The sequence below is a fragment of the Diabrotica virgifera genome, chromosome 4, assembly GCF_917563875.1.
Source record: "Diabrotica virgifera virgifera chromosome 4, PGI_DIABVI_V3a".
In the NCBI taxonomy this organism is placed as follows: domain Eukaryota; kingdom Metazoa; phylum Arthropoda; class Insecta; order Coleoptera; family Chrysomelidae; genus Diabrotica; species Diabrotica virgifera.
In genome coordinates this window covers 235983922-236010489 of record NC_065446.1, presented here as the reverse complement: position 1 = coordinate 236010489, position 26568 = coordinate 235983922, and the positions used below count along the sequence as shown (strand labels likewise).

At 32.0% G+C, this 26568-nt stretch overlaps 1 protein-coding gene across 1 annotated transcript in view; it reads right to left on the bottom strand.

Annotated features, from left to right (window-relative positions):
* Positions 1 to 26568, bottom strand: part of LOC114338937 (uncharacterized) — a 221595-nt gene that overhangs the window by 26370 nt on the left and 168657 nt on the right. The window contains exons 13-15 of the mRNA XM_050649499.1: positions 25865 to 26087; positions 1266 to 1398; positions 1055 to 1181 (exon numbers count right to left, since the gene is read on the bottom strand). Of these exons, the coding sequence (XP_050505456.1) occupies positions 1055 to 1181; positions 1266 to 1398; positions 25865 to 26087 (483 nt within the window). The remainder of the gene's footprint in view (positions 1 to 1054; positions 1182 to 1265; positions 1399 to 25864; positions 26088 to 26568) is intronic.

The following is a 26568-nucleotide window of genomic DNA, read 5'->3' as shown; positions in this document are numbered from 1 at the left end:
TGACGGTCGCTAATTTAATACTTTTTCCCCATCCAAGAATGCACAACGTCCCTCAAGAAGTTTTTACTTCGAATATTTATTTCGTCGAAGCGATGACGGTTGCGATGACGGTCCCCAATTCAATACTTTTCCTCCATCCAAACAGTGCACAACGTCCCTAACGAAATTTTCACTTCAAAAATTTATTTCGTCGAAGCGATGACGGTCGCTAATTTAATACTTTTTCCCCGTCCAAAAAGTGCAAAACGTCCCTCAAGAAGTTTTCACTTCAAAAATCAATTTCATCGAAGCGATGACGGTAGCGATGACGATCGCTAATTTAATACTTTCTTCCATCCAGAAAGTGCACAACGTCCCTAAAGAAATTTTCACTTCAAATATTTATTTCGTCGAAGAGATGACGATCGCTAATTTATTACTTTTTCCCATCCAAAAAGTGCACAACGTCGCTAAGGAAGTTTTCACTTCAAAAATTGATTTCGCCGAAGCGATGACGGTCGCGATAACAGTCGCTAATTCAATAGTTTTTCCCCATCTAAAAAGTGCACAACGTCCCTCAAGAAATTTTCACTTAAAAAATTTATTTCTTCGAAGCGATGAGGGTCGCCAATTTAATCCATCTTCACATCCAAAAAGTGCACAACGTCCCTGAAGAAGTTTTCACTTCAATAAATATACGTACAAAATTTATTTCGTCGAAGAGATGACGGTCGCGATGACGGTCGTGAAATAAATTCTTTTTCTCCATCCAAAAATTGGTTTTACATTTATTTTAAATTTAAATACTTCTATACAATTTATGTATGCATATACATAATATAGATACGTACAAAATTTATTTCGCTGAAGCTTTTTCCCCTATCCAAAAATCGCACAACGTCCCTAAAGAAGTTTTCACTTCAAAAATTATTGAAATGTAAACACGGTATTCGTGTGGGTGGCCCCTGATTGATAAGAGTGTGAACAAGGAAGCCGTGTCGGCGCACTTGAAAGTGTTTTAGATATTAGCTTTAAATCATGATATTTTATTATACTAAAATTGGTATTTACTTACATTTCAGGGGAGAACTATTTGAAGAATTGTAACTGAAAAACGTGTTTTCGTTGGTTTTCTTCTTTTCAAACATTTCATTTATACTTGTTTCTGATTTTAAAATATAACATACTAAAATAACTAGACCCTAAAAATAAAAAGAGGTATCGTACAGTAGTTCTTTTCGATTAATAAATTAAATAGAAATGGGACCATTTTAAGAGATACATACCATAACAATATTTGAAGCACTAAATTGACAAATACTCCATAATATATTGGGCGTATTAATGTAGATAATACTGCTTATAGAAAACAGTATTAAAAAAATAAATACAACACACGATCTTCTCAGCAACCCTTGCCTGAAAATAAAAAAAGCTGTTAATATTTTTTCAAAATATATATTACATGATCTAAGCTATTGCAATACCTAATCAATCACATAATAATTATTTGCTTTCTTTAGAATATAAACTTATAATCGGGGCTTTTTTCCTAATAATAACAAGGAGGTTGATATCAGAGAGGTTTCCACCTGTTGTCAATCTGGTGGTAAGTGGAACGACATTTATGGTCGGTTTATGTATTATTATATTGAGAACTTAGTTTGATTCTTAGCAGATGTCGCTACGACACCCCAGCCATTTCGTTCGTTGCAATCCGGGACGGCACGCGTCGAAGTATCCTGGTTCAATCAGAGAGAAGAGGATATGTGTCTACTGATGAAGGGCAAAAAGCCCCGAAACCGGTATAGGCTCCTGCACTATCTGATTGATCTAGAATATAATGCTGCTGCATTTTCGGGTTGCACCGAAATTGAAAATGTCTATACATTTTCAGTGTTTAATTTATTTACTCTTTTTGGAGTACTTAGGAAACCTTCTCGTTGGAGCTTTACCACGCTGAGCAGATGGGACGTGAATTAAAATTTTTAAAATTTCCTCATCTTCTGATCGTCTTGGCACCCGCATGGCTTATAATTTTTAAAGGCCTCGGAGGTTGTTACCAGAGAGGTTTCCACCTGTTGTCAATCTGGTGGTATGTAGAACGATATTTTTAAGTTAGTAACTTAAGAAACTTGTAAGTTAGTTCCATTATACCAATCTCAACGTAAACCTTAAGATATAATTACTGCACTGCTATTAATATATTCTGTTTTTGAGACTCTTTGTGAATCTGAACCGATAACTCCCTTAGACCCTAGACACTATGTGTTGTAAATATGCGGTACAGAAATAATATTTTGCTATTGAACTATTGAATCAATTTGAAAAAAGCATTCAAGGAAAAATAAAAAGAAAAAAAAACATACATTGCAAATTATCTAGGAAAAATGTTTGGATGATTAGTTACAATCTCATATTAACGAACGTGAGCCATTTGAAAATAATTATTATACGGCAATTTCGTATTAAAAGGAACGTACGAAAATCAGTACTCTTACTGTAGTAAATAATTCAGCCCAAAATTTAATTAATTGAAAAAAAAATTATTTCTAAAATACAATTTCCTACCTTTAATGGTGAATGTGACCCGTGGCTGGAATTCAAAATAAATTTTTAAGATACTGTCTGATGAGTTGTCGATTAACTACCTCTGAATCCATGGTGTTATTTCCTATTATTCTTATTATTACAAAGCATTATTTTCGGTTATAATTTCATGACACTTATTCTTGTAGTGAGTATCTATTTCCGATTGTGTCGACCTTCATGGTAATCTATACTTTACACACTGCTGCTCTGAAAAGATTTGTGGTTGTTGGGTTAAACCACTTACATAAGTTTTTCAGCCAGGGAATCCTTCACCTTCCTGGTCCTCATTTTCCATCTACTTTTCTCTGGAAGATTAATTGCAGCAGTCAATTTCTCTCGCTGTTTCTCATCCTCCAACTTCCCCTCTTCTCTTTCTTTTCTATTAGATGTTCTTATCTGATCTTATTAAAGGTTTAACATATAGTTTGGACTGATTTTTCGGCATCGTATGACACTTACGTTACATCAACGTCATAAATTTTTTCTGAGGAATGTGTTCCAGTCATTTTTTTCGATAAATCAATATTTGGAGCGATTCTTGTGGACCAATATGTAACTGTCATTTATATAAATTAGCAAATATTCGTTGCAAACAATATGTGTGTAATAATGTAACAATTATACAGAGTGAGTCTGTAATTTGGAATAAATTCAATAGTTCAAATACTAATTGTTTTTTTTTAAATACTCAGACCTGTCGATTAGTATTTCAAATCGAAATTTTTCACATATAATAATAATGTATACAGTCAACACTGTCATTTTGATGGCTATTTTGATAGGGTGTGTGAAGTAATACAGAACTGCAAAATATCAAATGTTTATTCCCTATCATTTAAAAGTTAATAAAATATAACAAAGTTATGTGTGTAATTTGGAATAAATTCAATACCTAGTTCAAATACTAAATAGTTTTTGTTTTGAAAAATGCTCAGACCTGTCGATTAGTATTTTAAATCGAAATTTTTTACATACAATAATAATGGATACAAGGTGTCCCAATTGCAATGGCAACAGTGTCATTTTTCTAGCGATTTTGATAGGGTGTGTAAAGTTATACATAACTGGAAAATATCAAATTTTCATTCCCTACCATTTACAGTATAACAAAAAATAACAAATCTATGAAGCACAAGTAATCAAGTAATTGAATTTAATTATTTCAATTGAGCAAATGCTCATAATGTTGCCCATTATGAGCATTTAGGATATTTAGGATATTTAGATAGATATTGTCAAATAGTCAATGAGCAACATTAGGAGCATTTGCTTACTTGAAATAATTAAATTCAATTATTTGATTAGTTGTTTTTCATAATTTTGTTATTTTTTATTATCTTGTAAAAGGTAGGAAATAATATTTTTATATTTTTCTTACTTACCCTGTCAAAATAGCTATCAAAATGAGAGTGTTGCCATTTAATAAAATCAGCGATGACGTCATATCTCTAAATTTTGACACCCTGTATATATTATTATTGTATTTAAAAAATTTCGATTTGAAATACTGATCGAGAAGTCTGAGCATTTTTCAAAAAAACAATTAGTATTTGAGCTGCTGAATTTATTCCAGATTACAGACTCACTCTGTATGTAATTAATAAAATCATGTTTGTTAACTATTTATTTATTAATTCAATACAACGGGTATTTGCTTGAGTTATTCCTGTGAACACGGCAAATATGCAATTTCATAAATTATTAATTTAAAATTAAATAAAAATAAATTGTTTAAATTTAAAATTTTACAACTCAGAAGTTCAGCAAATATAGTTTAAAATAGAAGTATGAAATTGCTGATTCAGTTTTGATCGATGGGATTTGAAATTTTCCCATCCTCATTGCATTTCATTCCCTGAAGACTCCGCTAAAATTAAATTTTTCCAAGTTCGCTAAAGCAGGGAATTAGAAAAATAACTATGTAATTAATAATTATATTAAATTGCTCTAATTTGACCTAGGACAACTTTTTTTAAATGTTTATAGAAATGGCAAATGGCTAATTTTATAAATTAAAATCTCTTAGTCCGGGTGATATCTAGTTAGAACAATGTTAAAACAATATGGTAGGGGAGACCAAGCGGTGATTTTTGCAGTTACGCGAGCGCGTCAGGTTATCACATAGGGAGAAACCTTGTAGTGTACCCTAAAAAAGTACCACTACCATATATATTGGCTCTTAATGCAGGGGAGTTCGTTAAGGGGGGCCGAAAAAAAATATATCCTTAAAAAAACTCGAAATCGTCAGATTAAGATAAGGTAAGTTAAGTACATGAAAACAGTGTATATTTCAAAAATCTGACGATTTGAGCAAAGGAAATGGGTGAGTAAGGAAATGGGTGAGTCTCAAAGTTTCACAAGAAAAAAGCGAATATTTCGCGAAATCAATGACAGATCGAAAAACTAAAATTACGTGCTCAATATTTTTCAAAAACGTATCGAATGATAACAAACACGACTTCCCACGGAGAGGCGTGGGGGTAAATTAAATATTTAAATACGAATCCGGGATATTTAGCGAAATGAACATGAGATCCAAAAAGTGAAAAATACACTTATTCAATATTTTTGAAAAATCTATCGAATGGCACCAAACACGACCCCCACAGATGTGGGGTGGGGGTTACTTTAAAATCTTAAATGGGAGCCCCCATTTTTTATTGCAGATTTGGATTCTTTATGTAAAAATAAGTAACTTTTATTTAAGATATTTTTTTCGTATTATGGATAGATGGCGCTATAATCTAAAAAAACGATTGTTGGAAATGGAAAATTAAATTAAAAATGAAAAGTCCCCACTAAAATGAAAAACTTTACTTAACTTTTTTTGGTTTTAGGACCTACTCTTCACAACCCAATAGGTCTCCATAACGCTCGAGTGACTGCACATTTAGCATACTTTGCTCCCCTACCAAAAATTAGAAAATTGTGAATTATGTACATACATAATTTAACCATAATCATCCAGTATATACCACAAAGGTAAACTAGGCCTTGGGCCCGCATATACAAATATTATTTATGACCACACCGTTGAAACTTTTTGTACTTGTTATTTGGATGGAGTCGGACAAATTTTGAGCTTGGCGCATTATGGTAGTGGGGCGTTTGTCTGTCAAGCGGTGACGAAGTTGTCAATTTTATGCAAGAAAAAAATTTATTACCACATTGGTCATTCTATTTTAATCAATGGATTTTATCATATAAACAACGAAAACAATTTTGTCGGACAAAAATATTGGGGCATATGACGCGTCGGACACGCTAAATATGTCAAATTTATGAAAATAATAAATTTATTACCACATCGATAATTTTAACGGTATCTATCATAAAACCTTTTTACAATAATGTGGTAACCTTGTCGGACAATTTTCACGGGGCATATGCGCAGTCGGACGCGCCGAAGATGTCAATTTCCTGAAATTTTTTTATTTACAACCATTTTTCCGACAGCATTAGTAGGTTATAAGTAATTATATTCTTAATCAAAAAAACAAAGCGTCGGACAAAAATATTGGGGCAACTCGACAGTCGGACAAAAAATTTAATTTTTATTAGTAAAGTATACTTTCAAATTATGCTGGGTTCGTGCATCCCTTATCTTTACAACCATTTTTCCGACAAAAGTAGTAGGTTACAAGTAATTATATTCTTAAACAAAAAATGTAATTGTCTGACAAAAATGTTGGGGCAAACGAACAGAAAACTTAATTCTTTTAGGCTATCGACGAGGAGGTATTATCAAAAAAAAATTTTAAAACAGTGTTTCTCGGTTACTTTTGAATCGATTTAGCTGAAAATTGGTACACACACTTAGTAAAGCATTTAAAAGGGTATGACGTAGATCGGAACCCAAAATTTTCCCAAAAAAATTTCGGACAAGAGGGAAAATTTTAGAAAAATTGTGATCTGATATTTGCGTACATACTCCTTGAACAACGACAAACATCGTTCTGTAGTTTTTTTTCTCGAAATAAAAAAAAATTTCCGACACAAGTATCAGGTTATAAGTAGTTATATTCCAAATCAAAAAATCTAAGTGTCCGACAAAAATATTGGGTCAAATCCAAAGTCGGACAAAAAATTTAATTTTTATTAATAAACTGTCTTTTAAACCTTTCTCGGTTCGTGCAACCCTTACCTTTAAAACCATTTTTCCGACAACATTAGTAGGTTATAAGTAATTATATTCTTAATCAAAAAATCAAAGTGTCGGACAAAAATATTGGGGCAATTCGACAGCCGGACAAAAAATTTATTTTTATTAGTACAGTATACTTTCAAATTATGCTGGGTTCGTGCATCCCTTATCTTTACAACCATTTTTCCGACAAAAGTAGTAGGTTACAAGTAATTATATTCTTAAACAAAAAATATAATTGTCTGACAAAAATGTTGGGGCAAACGAACAGAAAACTTAATTCTTTTAGGCTATCGACGAGGAGGTATTATCAAAAAAAAAATTTTAAAACAGTGTTTCTCGGTTACTTTTGAATCGATTTAGCTGAAAATTGGTACACACACCAAGTAAAGCATTTAAAAGGGTATGACGTAGATCGGAACCCAAAATTTTCTTAAAAAATTTTCCGACAAGACGGAAAATTTTAGAAAAATTGTGATCTGATAATTTGTGTACATACTCCTTGAACAACGACAAACATCGTTCTGTAGTTTTTTTTCTCGAAATAAAAAAAAATTTCCGATACAAGTATCAGGTTATAAGTAGTTATATTCCAAATCAAAAAATCTAAGTGTCCGACAAAAATATTGGGTCAAATCCAAAGTAGGACAAAAAATTTAATTTTTATTAATAAACTGTCTTTTGAATCTTACTGGGTTCGTGCAACCCTTACCTTTAAAACCATTTTTCCGACAACATTAGTAGGTTATAAGTAATTATATTCTTAATCAAAAAATCAAAGTGTCGGACAAAAATATTGGGGCAACTCGACAGTCGGACAAAAAATTTATTTTTATTAGTAAAGTATACTTTCAAATTATGCTGGGTTCGTGCATCCCTTATCTTTACAACCATTTTTCCGACAAAAGTAGTAGGTTACAAGTAATTATATTCTTAAACAAAAAATATAATTGTCTGACAAAAATGTTGGGGCAAACGAACAGAAAACTTAATTCTTTTAGGCTATCGACGAGGAGGTATTATCAAAAAAAAAATTTAAAACAGTGTTTCTCGGTTACTTTTGAATCGATTTAGCTGAAAATTGGTACACACACTAAGTAAAGCATTTAAAAGGGTATGACGCAGATCGGAACCCAAAATTTTCTTAAAAAATTTTCCGACAAGAGGGAAAATTTTAGAAAAATTGTGATCTGATAATTTGTGTACATACTCCTTGAACAACGACAAACATCGTTCTGTATTTTTTTTCTCCAATTAAAAAAAAATTTTCAGCACATGTATCAGGTTATAAGTAGTTATATTTCAAATCAAAAACTCTAAGTGCCCGACATAAATAGTGGGGCACATCCAAAGTCGGACAAAAAATTTAATTTTTATTAATAAACTATACTTTTAAACTATTCTGGGTTCGTGCATCCCTTATCTTTACAACCATTTTTCCGACAAAAGTAGTAGGATACAAGTAATTATACTCTTAAACAAAAAATGTAATTGTCTGACAAAAATGTTGGGGCAAACGAACAGGAAACTTAATTCTTTTAGGCTAGGGACGAGGAGGTATTATCCAAAAATATTTTAAAACAGATTTTTTCGGTTATTTTTGAATCGATTTAGCTGAAAATTGGTACACACACTAAGTAAAACATTTAAAAGGGTATGACGTAGCGCTGTACCCAAAATTTTCCCAAAAAAATTTCGGACAAGAGGGAAAATTTTTGAAAAATTGTGATCTGATATTTGCTTACATACTCCTTGAACAACGACAAGCATCGTTCTGTAGTTTTTTTTTTCCAATTAAAAAAAATTTCTGACACAAGTATCAGGTTATAAGTAGTTATATTCTATATCAAAAAATCTAAGTGTCCGACAAAAATATTGGGTCAAATCCAAAGTCGGACAAAAAATTTAATTTTTATTAATAAACTGTCTTTTAAAATTTACTGGGTTCGTGCAACCCTTACCTTTAAAACCATTTTTCCGACAACATTAGTAGATCATAAGTAATTATATTCTTAATCAAAAAATCAAAGTGTCGGACAAAAATATTGGGGCAACTCGACAGTCGGACAAAAAATTTATTTTTATTAATAAAGCATACTTTCAAATTATGCTGGCTTCGTGCATCCCTTATCTTTACAACCATTTTTCCGACAAAAGTAGTAGGTTACAAGTAATTATATTCTTAAACAAAAAATATAATTGTCTGACAAAAATGTTGGGGCAAACGAACAGAAAACTTAATTCTTTTAGGCTATCGACGAGGAGGTATTATCAAAAAAAAATTTAAAACAGTGTTTCTCGGTTACTTTTGAATCGATTTAGCTGAAAATTGGTACACACACTAAGTAAAGCATTTAAAAGGGTATGACGCAGATCGGAACCCAAAATTTTCTTAAAAAATTTTCCGACGAGAGGGAAAATTTTAGAAAAATTGTGATCTGATAATTTGTGTACATACTCCTTGAACAACGACAAACATCGTTCTGTATTTTTTTTCTCGAATTAAAAAAAAATTTTCAGCACATGTATCAAGTTATAAGTAGTTATATTTCAAATCAAAAAATCTAAGTGCCCGACATAAATAGTGGGGCACATCCAAAGTCGGACAAAAAATTTAATTTTTATTAATAAACTATACTTTTAAACTATTCTGGGTTCGTGCATCCCTTATCTTTACAACCATTTTTCCGACAAGAGCAGTAGGATAAAAGTAATTATACTCTTAAACAAAAAATGTAATTTTCTGACAAAAATGTTGGGACAAACGAACAGGAAACTTAATTCTTTTAGGCTATGGACGAGGAGGTATTATCCAAAAATATTTTAACACAGATTTTTTCGGATATTTTTGAATCGATTTAGCTGAAAATTGGTACACACACTAAGTAAAACATTTAAAAGGGTATGACGTAGAGCTGTACCCAAAATTTTCCCAAAAAAATTTCGGACAAGAGGGAAAATTTTAGAAAAATTGTGATCTGATATTTGCGTACATACTCCTTGAACAACGACAAACATCGTTCTGTAGTTTTTTTTCTCGAAATAAAAAAAAATTTCCGACACAAGTATCAGGTTATAAGTAGTTATATTCCAAATCAAAAAATCTAAGTGTCCGACAAAAATATTGGGTCAAATCCAAAGTCGGACAAAAAATTTAATTTTTATTAATAAACTGTCTTTTAAACCTTTCTCGGTTCGTGCAACCCTTACCTTTAAAACCATTTTTCCGACAACATTAGTAGGTTATAAGTAATTATATTCTTAATCAAAAAATCAAAGTGTCGGACAAAAATATTGGGGCAATTCGACAGCCGGACAAAAAATTTATTTTTATTAGTAAAGTATACTTTCAAATTATGCTGGGTTCGTGCATCCCTTATCTTTACAACCATTTTTCCGACAAAAGTAGTAGGTTACAAGTAATTATATTCTTAAACAAAAAATATAATTGTCTGACAAAAATGTTGGGGCAAACGAACAGAAAACTTAATTCTTTTAGGCTATCGACGAGGAGGTATTATCAAAAAAAAAATTTTAAAACAGTGTTTCTCGGTTACTTTTGAATCGATTTAGCTGAAAATTGGTACACACACCAAGTAAAGCATTTAAAAGGGTATGGCGTAGATCGGAACCCAAAATTTTCTTAAAAAATTTTCCGACAAGACGGAAAATTTTAGAAAAATTGTGATCTGATAATTTGTGTACATACTCCTTGAACAACGACAAACATCGTTCTGTAGTTTTTTTTCTCGAAATAAAAAAAAATTTCCGATACAAGTATCAGGTTATAAGTAGTTATATTCCAAATCAAAAAATCTAAGTGTCCGACAAAAATATTGGGTCAAATCCAAAGTAGGACAAAAAATTTAATTTTTATTAATAAACTGTCTTTTGAACCTTACTGGGTTCGTGCAACCCTTACCTTTAAAACCATTTTTCCGACAACATTAGTAGGTTATAAGTAATTATATTCTTAATCAAAAAATCAAAGTGTCGGACAAAAATATTGGGGCAACTCGACAGTCGGACAAAAAATTTATTTTTATTAGTAAAGTATACTTTCAAATTATGCTGGGTTCGTGCATCCCTTATCTTTACAACCATTTTTCCGACAAAAGTAGTAGGTTACAAGTAATTATATTCTTAAACAAAAAATATAATTGTCTGACAAAAATGTTGGGGCAAACGAACAGAAAACTTAATTCTTTTAGGCTATCGACGAGGAGGTATTATCAAAAAAAAATTTTAAAACAGTGTTTCTCGGTTACTTTTGAATCGATTTAGCTGAAAATTGGTACACACACTTAGTAAAGCATTTAAAAGGGTATGACGTAGATCGGAACCCAAAATTTTCTTAAAAAATTTTCCGACAGGAGGGAAAATTTTAGAAAAATTGTGATCTGTTAATTTGTGTACATACTCCTTGAACAACGACAAACATCGTTCTGTAGTTTTTTTTCTCGAAATAAAAAAGAATTTCCGACACAAGTATCAGGTTATAAGTAGTTATATTCCAAATCAAAAAATCTAAGTGTCCGACAAAAATATTGGGTCAAATCCAAAGTAAGACAAAAAATTTAATTTTTATTAATAAACTGTCTTTTGAACTTTACTGGGTTCGTGCAACCCTTACCTTTAAAACCATTTATCCGACAACATTAGTAGGTTATAAGTAATTATATTCTTAATCAAAAAATCAAAGTGTCGGACAAAAATATTGGGGCAACTCGACAGTCGGACAATAAATTTATTTTTATTAGTAAAGTATACTTTCAAATTATGCTGGGTTCGTGCATCCCTTATCTTTACAACCATTTTTCCGACAAAAGTAGTAGTTTACAAGTAATTATATTCTTAAACAAAAAATATAATTGTCTGACAAAAATGTTGGGGCAAACGAACAGAAAACTTAATTCTTTTAGGCTATCGACGAGGAGGTATTATCAAAAAAAAAATTTTAAAACAGTGTTTCTCGGTTACTTTTGAATCGATTTAGCTGAAAATTGGTACACACACTTAGTAAAGCATTTAAAAGGGTATGACGTAGATCGGAACCCAAAATTTTCTTAAAAAATTTTCCGACAAGAGGGAAAATTTTAGAAAAATTGTGATCTGATAATTTGTGTACATACTCCTTGAGCAACGACAAACATCGTGCTGTAGTTTTTTTTCTAGAAATAAAAAAAAATTTCCGACACAAGTATCAGGTTATAAGTAGTTATATTCCAAATCAAAAAATCTAAGTGCCCGACAAAAATATTGGGTCAAATCCAAAGTAGGACAAAAAATTTAATTTTTATTAATAAACTGTCTTTTGAACCTTACTGGGTTCGTGCAACCCTTACCTTTAAAACCATTTTTCCGACAACATTAGTAGGTTATAAGTAATTATATTCTTAATCAAAAAATCAAAGTGTCGGACAAAAATATTGGGGCAACTCGACAGTCGGACAATAAATTTATTTTTATTAGTAAAGTATACTTTCAAATTATGCTGGGTTCGTGCATCCCTTATCTTTACAACCATTTTTCCGACAAAAGTAGTAGTTTACAAGTAATTATATTCTTAAACAAAAAATATAATTGTCTGACAAAAATGTTGGGGCAAACGAACAGAAAACTTAATTCTTTTAGGCTATCGACGAGGAGGTATTATCAAAAAAAAATTTTAAAACAGTGTTTCTCGGTTACTTTTGAATCGATTTAGCTGAAAATTGGTACACACACTTAGTAAAGCATTTAAAAGGGTATGACGTAGATCGGAACCCAAAATTTTCTTAAAAAATTTTCCGACAAGAGGGAAAATTTTAGAAAAATTGTGATCTGATAATTTGTGTACATACTCCTTGAGCAACGACAAACATCGTGCTGTAGTTTTTTTTCTAGAAATAAAAAAAAATTTCCGACACAAGTATCAGGTTATAAGTAGTTATATTCCAAATCAAAAAATCTAAGTGCCCGACAAAAATATTGGGTCAAATCCAAAGTAGGACAAAAAATTTAATTTTTATTAATAAACTGTCTTTTGAACCTTACTGGGTTCGTGCAACCCTTACCTTTAAAACAATTTTTCCGACAACATTAGTAGGTTATAAGTAATTATATTCTTAATCAAAAAATCAAAGTGTCGGACAAAAATATTGGGGCAACTCGACAGTCGGACAAAAAATTTATTTTTATTAGTAAAGTATACTTTCAAATTATGCTGGGTTCGTGCATCCCTTATCTTTACAACCATTTTTCCGACAAAAGTAGTAGGTTACAAGTAATTATATTCTTAAACAAAAAATATAATTGTCTGACAAAAATGTTGGGGCAAACGAACAGAAAACTTAATTCTTTTAGGCTATCGACGAGGAGGTATTATCAAAAAAAAATTTTAAAACAGTGTTTCTCGGTTACTTTTGAATCGATTTAGCTGAAAATTGGTACACACACTTAGTAAAGCATTTAAAAGGGTATGACGTAGATCGGAACCCAAAATTTTCTTAAAAAATTTTCCGACAAGAGGGAAAATTTTTAGAAAAATTGTGATCTGATAATTTGTGTACATACTCCTTGAACAACGACAAACATCGTTCTGTAGTTTTTTTTCTCGAAATAAAAAAGAATTTCCGACACAAGTATCAGGTTATAAGTAGTTATATTCCAAATCAAAAAATCTAAGTGTCCGACAAAAATATTGGGTCAAATCCAAAGTAAGACAAAAAATTTAATTTTTATTAATAAACTGTCTTTTGAACTTTACTGGGTTCGTGCAACCCTTACCTTTAAAACCATTTTTCCGACAACATTAGTAGGTTATAAGTAATTATATTCTTAATCAAAAAATCAAAGTGTCGGACAAAAATATTGGGGCAACTCGACAGTCGGACAATAAATTTATTTTTATTAGTAAAGTATACTTTCAAATTATGCTGGGTTCGTGCATCCCTTATCTTTACAACAATTTTTCCGACAAAAGTAGTAGGTTACAAGTAATTATATTCTTAAACAAAAAATATAATTGTCTGACAAAAATGTTGGGGCAAACGAACAGAAAACTTAATTCTTTTAGGCTATCGACGAGGAGGTATTATCAAAAAAAAATTTTAAAACAGTGTTTCTCGGTTACTTTTGAATCGATTTAGCTGAAAATTGGTACACACACTTAGTAAAGCATTTAAAAGGGTATGACGTAGATCGGAACCCAAAATTTTCTTAAAAAATTTTCCGACAAGAGGGAAAATTTTAGAAAAATTGTGATCTGATAATTTGTGTACATACTCCTTGAACAACGACAAACATCGTTCTGTAGTTTTTTTTCTCGAAATAAAAAAGAATTTCCGACACAAGTATCAGGTTATAAGTAGTTATATTCCATATCAAAAAATCTAAGTGTCCGACAAAAATATTGGGTCAAATCCAAAGTAGGACAAAAAATTTAATTTTTATTAATAAACTGTCTTTTGAACCTTACTGGGTTCGTGCAACCCTTACCTTTAAAACCATTTTTCCGACAACATTAGTAGGTTATAAGTAATTATATTCTTAATCAAAAAATCGAAGTGTCGGACAAAAATATTGGGGCAACTCGACAGTCGGACAAAAAATTTATTTTTATTAGTAAAGTATACTTTCAAATTATGCTGGGTTCGTGCATCCCTTATCTTTACAACCATTTTTCCGACAAAAGTAGTAGGTTACAAGTTATTCTTAAACAAAAAATATAATTGTCTGACAAAAATGTTGGGGCAAACTAACAGAAATCTTAATTCTTTTAGGCTATCGACGAAGAGGTATTATCAAAAAAAAATTTAAAACAGTGTTTCTCGGTTACTTTTGAATCGATTTAGCTAAAAATTGGTACACACGCTAAGTACTACACTTAAAAGGGCATGACAAAGAATTGTACACAAAATTTTCCAAAAAGATTTTCCGACAAGAGGGAAAATTTCGGAAATTTTTTTTAAAATTTTAGAATGTTCTCTACAAGGCGGAACCCGACATCCGACGCCCTGAAGGGCACTAAGGATTATGAGAAAGAAGAAGAAGAAGGAATGTTCTCTACGTTACGTCCTTATAAATATTATAAGGTGTATTTCTACAAATTTTCAGTTTGATCTATGTAGATCTAACCGAGAAAAATTGTTTATAGTTCGCTTTAGTCTCCTTGATGCTTATTATTTTTTTATATCCCAGAGAACGGCTGTTCCCGTACATGCGACACTATATTATACAAGAAATTTTCGATTTTCTAAATGTGACTGAATTGAAAAAATTGGGCCAAATCCAATCTTAAAATATAGGAAAAGAGATATATGTCCACCATCCATTTTGGTCCAAGGGTGTGGATTTTACGTCCCATTTAGAGTCTGTTTTTCGTTCTCGTCCCCAAAACTCCCAAAAATTTAGAAAATTTAAGTCCGACTTTACAGCTTCCTTTAGTACTGAACATTACCTTTCCAAAGCATGTTTAATTTTGAAAATTCTTCTCTTCTTCTTCTTCTTCTTCTTCTTCTTCTTCCTTTTATATAGACATTACTCTGTCTGTTTTTCAATGTGCCTCCAGTAAGTTGTCATTCCACCTTTTTCGTGGTCTTCCCACTGATCGTCTTCCTATTGGGGAACCTTCTCTGACCGTCCTTACTACTCTATTTGTTGTCATTCGGCTTATGTGGTCGTTCCATTCTACTCTTCTGCTTTTCACCCCATAGGCGTAACCAGGGGGTGGTTTTGGGGGTTATAACCCCCCTTTTGGATGTACTTTGAGCTCTATACGCTTAACACAATTATTATTCCATACCCCCAGAGACCTTCAAGTAGACGTAACTCCCCCTAAGGATCATCCTGGTTACACCTCTGTTTCACCCAGTTATTAATGTTGTCCACCTTGCATCTCCTTCATATATCTGCACTTCTAGCTCTATCCCACAGCGTCTTACCATCGATTTTTCGCAATGTTTTCATCTCTGCTGTTTCTATAGCATTCTTTTTGTCCTTTCTGTATCAGGTTGTGTTTCTGCCGCGTATGTCATTATTGGTCTGATGACTCTTTTGTAAATTCTGCCTTTCACTTCTTTTCTGATGTTTTCATTTCTCTATATTGTTTCATTCAGGCAACCTGCGGCTCTGTTTGCTTTATTCACCTGATCTTCCACTTTTGTTTCGAGCTTTCCGTAGCTGCATAGTGTGATGCCTAGATATTTAAAATCCATGACTTGTTCTATTATTTGACCCTCCAGCTCTAATTTACACCTTATTAGATCTGCTGTTATAACCATGCATTTAGTCTTTTTTAGGGAAATTTACATGTTAAATTTTCTAGCGGTTATATTAAATTCGTGCAGCATACGTTGTAAATCATCTTCACTTTGAGAGATTAGTATTGCGTCGTCTGCATAGCTGATTATTTTAAGTGGTTTTTCTCCCATTTGGTATTCTTTTTTTGTTCTTACTTTTTTTATTATTTCGTCCATGATCAGGTTGAACAACAGAGGACTCAGGGAATCTCCCTGTCTTATCCCATTGTAATTTTGAAAATTGTATATACCATTCAAAAGTTACCGATCTCAGAAATTTTATTCAATTTCTATTTAAAAAGGGAAAAATGTTTTTTCTCAAAGTTCGCATCACCCCGTGGAATATTCTAGCATCTATAAAATACTAAAATTAATACCTAACTATAGCCTCATTCCTTCTCAACATTCAGTTTTTTCATTCATTCGTTTATGTTGGATAATAAAAAAGTTAAGGACTTTAATAACTAGCCATGTTTTTCATAGACAAAGTGTGTTTTTAAATGGCAAACTTTAAGGAGTAATTGTGCATGACAGAATAAAGTCAGTTTGCTTTACGAGAAAAACGTATGTCCACAAATGCATCGTTTCCGAGATAGGGGGTGTTGAAGTTTTTCTGACAAACTGACGATTTATTTATTGCTTTAAAACCAGTTGAGATATGCAAATGAAATTTGGTGGGTTTTAAGAGGTAGTTATTGCACATTTTTAACTACAGTTAAGAATTTAATATTCACCATTGGCGCGCATACGGGTAATATGAGCCGAAAAATACGTAATTTAATATGAAGTCAAAAATGTATAAAAATTAATTTTTTTTAATTTGTACCAAAACGCCCCATTATTTTTGTCCGACAAGTGATCCAATATGCATTACACATGTAAAAAAACAGTACAAAATAAAAATAACATCTGTGGTAATAAATAAAAAAATTTCAGGAGATTGACATTTTCGGCGGGTCCGACTGCGCATATGCCCCGTGAAAATTGTCCGACAAGGTTACCACATTATTGTAAAAAGGTTTTATGGTAGATACCGTTAAAATTATCCATGTGGTAATAAATTTATTATTTTCATAAATTTTAAGTTATTTTTCGGGTGTAACTTCAATGATATTATGCTAAAAATGATGGTGTATCGCATATTTAAAATGCGTTTATCTCGAAAACGGTTGAGTTTAGGAAGATGAAAGAAGTATACCTTTATTAAGTAAAACTAATAGGAAAATAAAAATTTTAATGTCAAAATTATACAGAGTGAGGGATAAAAAAAATTGAACGTAATAAATGAGTGCTGAAAGGCATATGTGGCGCCCTCTGGGCAATGCATAATTTTTGGTAAGGAATTTAGATTTCTCGACCCAAGAAACCTCCAAATATAAAATTTCATGTTGTTATCTCATACCTATCAGGAAATATTAAATAATAAATAAAAAAAAAGTTTAACTTTGACACCCTGTATCTCGGCTATTATAAACTTTGTACTAAGGTAAGTTAGCTTAAATCGGCCTATTTTAACCTCAGGAACCTGAGGTTAAGCTATGGCCCATTCTTTACCAAACACCCTGTATGCATAAAAATTACTTCTTCTTTTAATTGTACCAAAACGCCCCATTATTTTTGTCCGACAAGTGATCCAATATGCATTACACATGTAAAAGAACAGTACAAAATAAAAATGACATCTGTGGTAATAAATAAAAAATTTTCAGGAAATTGACATCTTCGGTGCGTCCGACTGCGCATATGCCCCGTGAAAATTGTCCGACAAGGTTACCACATTATTGTAAAAAGGTTTTATGATAGATACCGTTAAAAGTACCGATGTGGTAATAAATTTATTATTTTCATAAATTTGACATATTTAGCGTGTCCGACGCGTCATATGCCCCAATATTTTTGTCCGACAAAATTGTTTTCGTTGTTTATATGATAAAATCCATTGATTAAAATAGAATGACCAATGTGGTAATAAATTTTTTTCTTGCATAAAATTGACAACTTCGTCACCGCTTGACAGACAAACGCCCCACTACCATAATGCGCCAAGCTCAAAATTTGTCCGACTCCACCCAAATAACAAGTACAAAAAGTTTCAACGGTGTGGTCATAAATAATAATTGTATATGCGGGCCCAAGGCCTATACACTATTCATGAAATTCATGGAATTCAAATTAATGTTAGCTTGTTTTGAATAAACACACTATGATCTACAAAATTAGATAACTTTTGTCAGTGTAAACTTTTTCTCATGATCATCTTTCAGTGCGTCACAGTTTTTCGATTTCTCTCTAACGCATTAAATTGTATGTGACAGAAAAAAAGGCACGTCTGAGAATACTTTGGTAATTATTCTAGTTCGGTGATTATTCTAGTTGTCGATAGATGGCGCCATAATCAAAAAAGAATTATTTATTAAAAAAAATAATAATATTATCAATATAATCTGTACAATTTATAAGACTATACAAATGAAAGAAAATACCATTTTATAAATGCAATAGACACAATTGATTTGGTTTTATTCCAAATTGAAAATAAAATTTGACAACTGTCAGATTTAACTAAAATGTCACGTTAGAATAAATGTCATAAATGTGTATTATCACGGACTTACCTTTTTTTCTATAATTTGTGACGCACTGAAAAATGTTCATGAAAAGGAGAATATGAGCTGACTTAAATTGGGAAACTTTATCAAATTTTTATAATTTTAAAGGTATTAATCAAATATTTAAAATACTAACGATGTTAATATTATGCCTAATTTTCAAAAGAAATCTGGTCTGATAATTCCTCTAGTCTAAAATCCGTATCAAAAGGGACGCGTTCTGGATGCACTTTTTTTTCGATAATTACGTGTAAGTTATCAGCATGGTTTTGCTTGAAAAATCAGCATCCACATCCACATCCACTTGCTGATGTTCACTAATCCATTCAACGAACTTTCTTCCCTGTACATGGTCATTAAGATTTGATATTGTGTTAATTGAACTTTTTAAGCATGGAGATCCAGATTTTCAGTGAGTAAATACCGTAGATAGCTTCTTATAATTTTCATTGTCACTTTGTATTGACATTTAAGCGGCTTGTTTTTAGACGATCACTGTGTTTAGTGTCCCCAGTTGATCCAGTCTCTGTGAATTTCTTAATTATTTTCTTCACTGCAAACGAAGTTCAATCGATATTCTGACCAATTTTTTATCCAAAATTTTCGAACTGCAGCTTCCAAATTTTCATTATATTTAAAATATGTAACGCTGTAAACGTATGTGTGTTATTTTTATCAGAGTACCTATTCTCTTCCATCCAAGGTAGTACCTACACCTTAGAGACCAAGCTAGACAAAGGCGAAACAGTTGGCTCTCAATGTTAGTTGGAGGTACATTGCGGGACATTGGCCCCACGTTGGGCGCCAATGTGAATTAAAACCCGCGTTGTTATTTCGTGTAAAGCTCCATATTTGCTACAACAAAGGAAGCAAGTTCAAATCTTGCATGAATTTTGGGCCAATCATTCAAACTTTTTTTATGTAACTTAACAATAATTATACAGAAACTTAATATAAAATATTTTTATCGCCAACCGTTACTAAAGTCATTCATTATTGTACTCATTTGTCCTCATTTGCGACAGTAAAGTAACACTTTATTGTACTGAAAGAAGGATTTTACTTTGCCTGCCGCGATCAATCGAGATTGAATGTAAATGGTCGATGGCAGTTATCGATTATTATTTATTTAAGTAACTTACAATTTACTTACTTCAGTTATTTAAAAATTTTGCGATATTATCGTATATAATATCACAAGAGAGAAAATTTTGCTGGCAATATTTTCAAATGGTATGAAAGTTTGTTGCCTGGCAATTTTCGCGAATTAAATTTTGACTTGAATCACGAGACGTCAGTCGAGTGATTTTTTCAAAATTTCATAAGCGATTTCATAACGAACTTGAATGAAACCAGGAGAAAATTTTGCGGGTAAATAATTTTCTCTCGAATGATATTCAACAAGACTATTTCACGAGACAATTAATGCACCATATCAGCGAAATATAATCTTTATTTATTTGTTATTACCAGACACTTTCGTTGTAACGTTTACGTTTTCCCAGTGTAGATTTTGGTCTAGTTCCCCTTCATTTCACGCTTTTATCTTAACTGATTAGATCTTAGAGTCCCTATCGGCGTGTTTTTCTTAGAAACACATATGTGCTATCGATAGAGTCGAACGTTAGACTTTAATTAGTGATGAGCAAAACAAGAACAAGACCAAGACCAGGCTAGTCTTGGTCTTGGTCTTGTTCTTGCAAGCTTGGTCTTGGTCTTGGTCTTGCAGCTAAAAGGCAGTCTTGGTCTTGGTCTTGGTCTTGCACTAGCCGGTCTTGTTCTTGGTCTTGGTCTTGCTGCAAGAGTCTTGCTGGTCTTGCTTTTTTGGTAGTAATAATTTGAACCAAACAATTTCGAATAAAATGTACATTGAAATAAATAAAGATGTGAAGAATGAAACTATATTTTTTGCTTTAAAATTTTAACAGAATGTAGAATGTAGTTTTAAACGGATACCAATTTTAACATTATACATTCACCTAATGACCTAATTATTTCATTAAAAAGTATGTTTCAAATATAAAGGTTTATTTTCAAATTTCAATTTTAAGTTGAATTGAGACACAACCTGCTTTTTATACATTCAATAGCATATGATATAAAAGAAAAAGTTATTAGTTACATTTTATTTTATTTGGCAAAAAAATTTATTTACAAGGCAAAAGCAAAACTGTGTTTTTTTATGTGGACAAAAAATTAAAAAAAAACCCTTCAATTTTAACCAGATGTAAAATTCCTTTTGAAATGATGTATCGAACGTGAACACTGATTTCTCATTAAAAAAAATTATAAAAAAAATTATTTTCAGTTCATATGAACGTTTAACCCATAAAGTAACCCCTCTGTGGCGCAGTGGTAAGAGCGCCTACATTTGGATGGAAAGTCCGAATGGTGGTGAGTTCGAATCTCACCAGGGTCAGGAATTTTTTCATTTATTATAAATTAGTGGATGAAGATAGTTTCTATCCTTGTGTGATCGGTACTCACCGGAGGGACCGCAGACGTTCGGATACAATTAGCGTCTCTTTGCAAAAACAATGACGACTTTGCTAAGTAACAAGACATTTACTCAACATATACACTACACATGACGCTAATACTCATGTTGTGACTGGCTGAATGACATAAAGTCCATGCCATTAAAAAAAACCTATAAAGTTTGTACACATACTTAGTAAACATTCTGCATATACAGGGTGGCTGTATAGTGTGACAAAGCTCGATGTTTCGGAAACTGTTCATAATAGAGAATAACTGAAAATAGAAAAATTAAACAAAATCATTTTCCGAAGAATCCAGTATCACTCAAAAAAATTTCATTATTTTTAGCTTTTAAGTTCCAATTAGAAACAAATATGGCGGAAAATCTATTATACTGGAAACTGTTGAACTGTCATAGGAATAATTTTATTTCTGTTTCTACATATACCTACGGTTTTTTAAATGTCATTTTTGGGTAGTACCATTGATTATAGTATTGGAGTATAGTATACCCTCCAATACTATAATCAATGGTTTGTCGAAATTGCAGGCTGCTCTGCTCTTTCACCCTTTTTGAAGTGGACGGTACATCCTGAGCAACATCTGTTTCGGTTTCAGAACTTTCACTTTGAACATAACTTTCGCTATCACTAATATATGGCGATAATTCCGGATCACTCATCTTTTTTCACTTTTGAGTTTACTCGTATTTGCGACTACTTCTTAAAAGCTCAAAACTAAAGACTGTTGTAGGTAAATGGGTCTAAGAAATGCAAGAGATTAAAGTATATTGTTATAACGGTAATGTTTATCAGTAGGAAAAATCTGCATTTACAACCCTTTAAACAATGTTGCAATTACCGGCCTTCGGTTGTGTCATGTCTTGTGTTTTGCATTCTGTCGATACCTGCCGCCGCCTACCTTCAGACCACGTCTTGAGTCTGGATTATTGTTTATGGCCCCTGTATTTTACTAAAATGTTAAAGAAAAAGAGCTTAGGTGTCACAATGGTCGGAGACCTTCAATTCACGGATTTTACGAAAAGGGATTAACAGTTTATAGTTTTAACAGATAATGATCTGCTCCTTTCACTCGAACACTGTAGTATTTATCCTACGAGGGTCAAATTTAAGAACATAAGAAATTAATTTTTTTTAAGAAAACACAAAAATCATATATTTTTTTACTCTATTTAATATAATTAACTTTTTTTATAAACTAACTAAAACATACTTTTTTTTAATAAATACGTACATATTTACCATACCTATTTATAGACCTAATACTATAACATAATAACTAAGCCTAATGGGGAGTTATAAACGCTTAATTCTGTAATTTGTTATCTTGCAGTTCTTTAATTTTATTTAAACTACATTGCTCTCGTAGCACGAGATATTCGCACTTTTTATTATCACATATTTTTGGATTGAATACCCATTATGACATTTAAAACGTTAAAAATATTCGGATGTGGGTAGTAAAAACTAGAATTTAAAACACACTGAAATGATTCGCATGCATTTCAAGTTAGGCACATACTATTTGTACTACTGGCCCTTTCTGGGGAAAACCTACATTCTTCCAAATAGTTTTCAACTATGAGATCAGTAAAATTCTTTACGCGTTTGTCATCCGGGATTTTCACAAATAATTCAACTTCCAACTTTCGTTGATTGTAAAAAATTAATCCAAAAAATAATTTTAAAAATTTCCCAGTATCGAAATTTTTGTCATTATATTCAGAAACTGAACCTAAGCTTTGGATTTTGCGATATCAAGCTTGACACATTACAGTCGACAACCAACCAGTTATTTTTTATTCAGGGCACAATGCTTTCACAGCATTGTGAATCCCTTTTCAAAATCTATTATGATATTTTTTGTATTAATTTTAAATTTAACGACCTACACTTTTCCTCCATTATGCGAAAAGAATTGAAACAAGTGTCAGTATTTTTATTAGACAAAAAAGCGAAAACTACTGGTAGGTACATAAAAGCCGTTTTTAATTGCATTTTTTTTAAATGGATTACGCTATATATAATTACATTTTTTTGTCTTACAAGTAATTTCAATTGTCCTTGAACTGTCGCCGTTTGAAAACTTGCCTTCTGGACACTTTGAAGGTTGAGAAAATGCAAACCGTTTGACTTAATCAAAACGACTTAAAAATATAACCAAAATATTATGTATTTTAAAAATTCGATATTGTTTAAGGTTTATTACAATGTCAGTATATATTATTGAACTAAAAAAATAAAGTTAAGTAAATAATAAAAAACCAATTTTTCTCAAAAAAGTGCAAGAGTCTTGCAGGTTGGTCTTGGTCTTGCGCAGTCTTGCAAGGTTCGGTCTTGGTCTTGGTCTTGTTCTTGCAAGCTTGGTCTTGGTCTTGGTCTTGCAACCAAAAGGCGGTCTTGGTCTTGGTCTTGGTCTTGGTCTTGCTGCAAGACCAAGACCAAGACCGCAAGACCAAGACCAGTCTCGCTCATCACTAACTTTAATAGCTTTCTGGTGAATGATATGGGCCTTGCATCCCATAACTCATCTTAAGTATTAGATTTGCTAAGCCCTTTTACGAGTGGTAAGGAAATCTGTTCTTGAATATCTCTCACAGTTTTCCATAATTTGATTGGTTCAAAACTCCACCACTAACAAAGGACGCCAAAGGTTCATAAAAAGCACCAATTCTGAAAATTCAGCGTCATTCTTTTGAGTTAAGTTCATTATGTGAGATAAAGTGAGATCGTGTGTCGTGAACCCCGCCGATTTGGCAGGTAAGGGTATAAATTATTGTTTATTGGTATGTACAATTAATTGTACAATGGCGTTTCTCTGTTTTTTTAAAGGGTTCACCTTCCACCTAAATTAGCATTATACTCCATCTTGATCTACCACATCCTCCTCTTATTCTATTACGCTGATCTACACCCCGTTATGCTTCGGTGGGGGCCTATTGTCACGCTACCTTTGGCTACCTGTACCGGCTAATGGTGTCGATTTATGTTTTGCAGTCACTTTTCTGCCCAGTGTGGACAGTGCCTAATGTTTCTGAGAGGCCAGCGACCTTGTCAGATGGTCAAAATTACCTATCTCCAAAAGTAAGGGAGGTTAGTAAATATTTTAGTGTATATTTCGTGACAAGGGTTAATTCTTATCGGGACATTCAGTTTCATTCGATTTACGTGAATATTGACTATACTTTTATTTCGAAGTAGATGAACATGCAAATAAAAGACATTTCGAGTTTGAGTTTAATGTGCGTTTAGTAATCTTTTCAGATTTTTTTATGTAAATTTACAATATGAGTATTATTAAGTATTAGATTTATGATCTAAGCAAAGAGCTCTTTCCTTTCATTTTTGTTGTAAGTGAACGTGAAAGATTTTTAGATTTTATTTACAGTATGGATTTTTTATTTTTTTGAGTAACTTCAATTCAGTTTTTTTTGAGTTAATAATTAATAGTTATATTCGTTCACTTACATTTCATTTTTTAGTATTACTGTGTTGGTGAATACACCAATTTATATGCAGTGATAATTATTATGTCGCCAACTTTTGTCTTATACATTAACGGTTTAGGTATTTTTTGGTTTCTTAATTTTGTTGTTGGCGATCTTATACTGCATATACAATGTACGTATTATGTGAATATTAAGATTCTATTGAGTTTTTAATAAATGTTACGTTGAAGTGTACGATGTGGTATTTTATTTTTTACTTACAGCTCAAGATTAGTACATGTCTTGAGTACATGTCTTGAATACATGTAGATGTCTTGTCGTAGCATTCTTGCTAATTTGTTATTGTTGTGTTATGTTTCGTTAATTATTGTTCCTTTGAGTATTTTTTGGTCAAAATACCTGGCGACCTATATTTTCGTTTGAGTATTAAGTATTTCCGTTTCCTTAGAGTCCAAGTGTCAAACCATCAGTTAATGTTATCTATTTACCTTTTGTCTATCTTCGTTTCATTAGCTCTATTCGCATACCATTGTTTATTCATTTAACACCTTTCATTGTAACAGAAGCCCAACACAAAGAACCATGCCCACATCTCTTCCGACTGAGCAACGTGGCCATTGTTTCATCAATGTAGGCGATTGGACCTTTCTATCTTCGGTCATTCCTTTATTCCATCTAAGGATAATATCGTCCTGATCCTTCTGGTTCAGCCTTCATGACCTCTTGTCCATCTGATCGTTATATCGTGACGGATCTCTCATAATTTTGTCGCTGAGAAATCACGTCGCTAAGGAGTTTTGTCAGTAGGAAAGGATGCGTTGCTATGAAGTTTTATCACTTAAAAACAGTCTAGTGAAATAGTCAATTAAATTTATGTCAAAAAATGAGATTATATGGTATTCTGCAATCATATTCATATAAAATAAATTAAAACTTTACCGATTTAGTAATTATTCAATATTGACAACTATCGATTAAAAATCGAAAGCAGCCATCTTACGAAAGTTATCTATAATCACTGTCATGAAATTATTATGACGTTTATAATTTAAAAAGTTATAAATTGTAAAGTGTAAGTAAGTGTTAAAACCAATAACAAATGCGATAAAATTTTGTATGCACCACGTCAATAAAGAATCTTGATCGAACTCGTCTGTTACTCGTCACGCTCGCTACGCTCGCTCTGCTCATAATATCATACTCGTTCGATAAAGAGTAACTTTACTGACTTGGTACATAAATAGTTATTAATAGGAATTAAATCCCTTTACTCAGTTAAAGCCCTTCTAGCAGTGTTAAATTTACGTACCTTTTATGAAGAGGCTTCGCATACTTTTCGTTAATCTCTAAAAGATTATCGAGCTTCTTCATGACGATGGTGTAAATAAATACGAACAAAACCGCCATTATTGAAGTGACGCAAATGAATATATTAAAGGATAAAGTCCCTTTTAGGATCCACCACGACTCCAATTTTACGTCCATCGTTTTGTAGGATAAATGACTAGCGAACACTGTAATCACCGGCACCCCTACGACAAAACGGAAATTAGTTTGGCTCTAAATAATTGTATTTTGGAGTGAAATGGAATAGTGAAAGATAAACTTGCATTATTTTTAATGCGTTGCGAAATGAGTTCAATTTTCAAAATAGATTCGTTGCTGTAACGCAGATCGATGACATAATTGGAAATTAAGTAAATTAAAAAATGAAAACAAATCAAGATTATATCTTTTAAATAAATGCTATGTAGTAAATAAGCCAAGGCTAACTAATTGGATGCAATTTTTGGAATTTATAAATCGCTTTAATCTTATTATTCATATTAACACGTTTAAGTTCTCCCAAAAAATAGGAGCGACCATACAAAAATTGCTTGTTCATTGACGGATTGATATCTCTATGGAAGGTTGACACTCCATCTTTTGCGCGGTCGGCTGATACTTCTTCTACAGATTGGTGATTTATCTCCTGGTATGTTGACCACACGTGTCTCCTCCATTATAGTTATG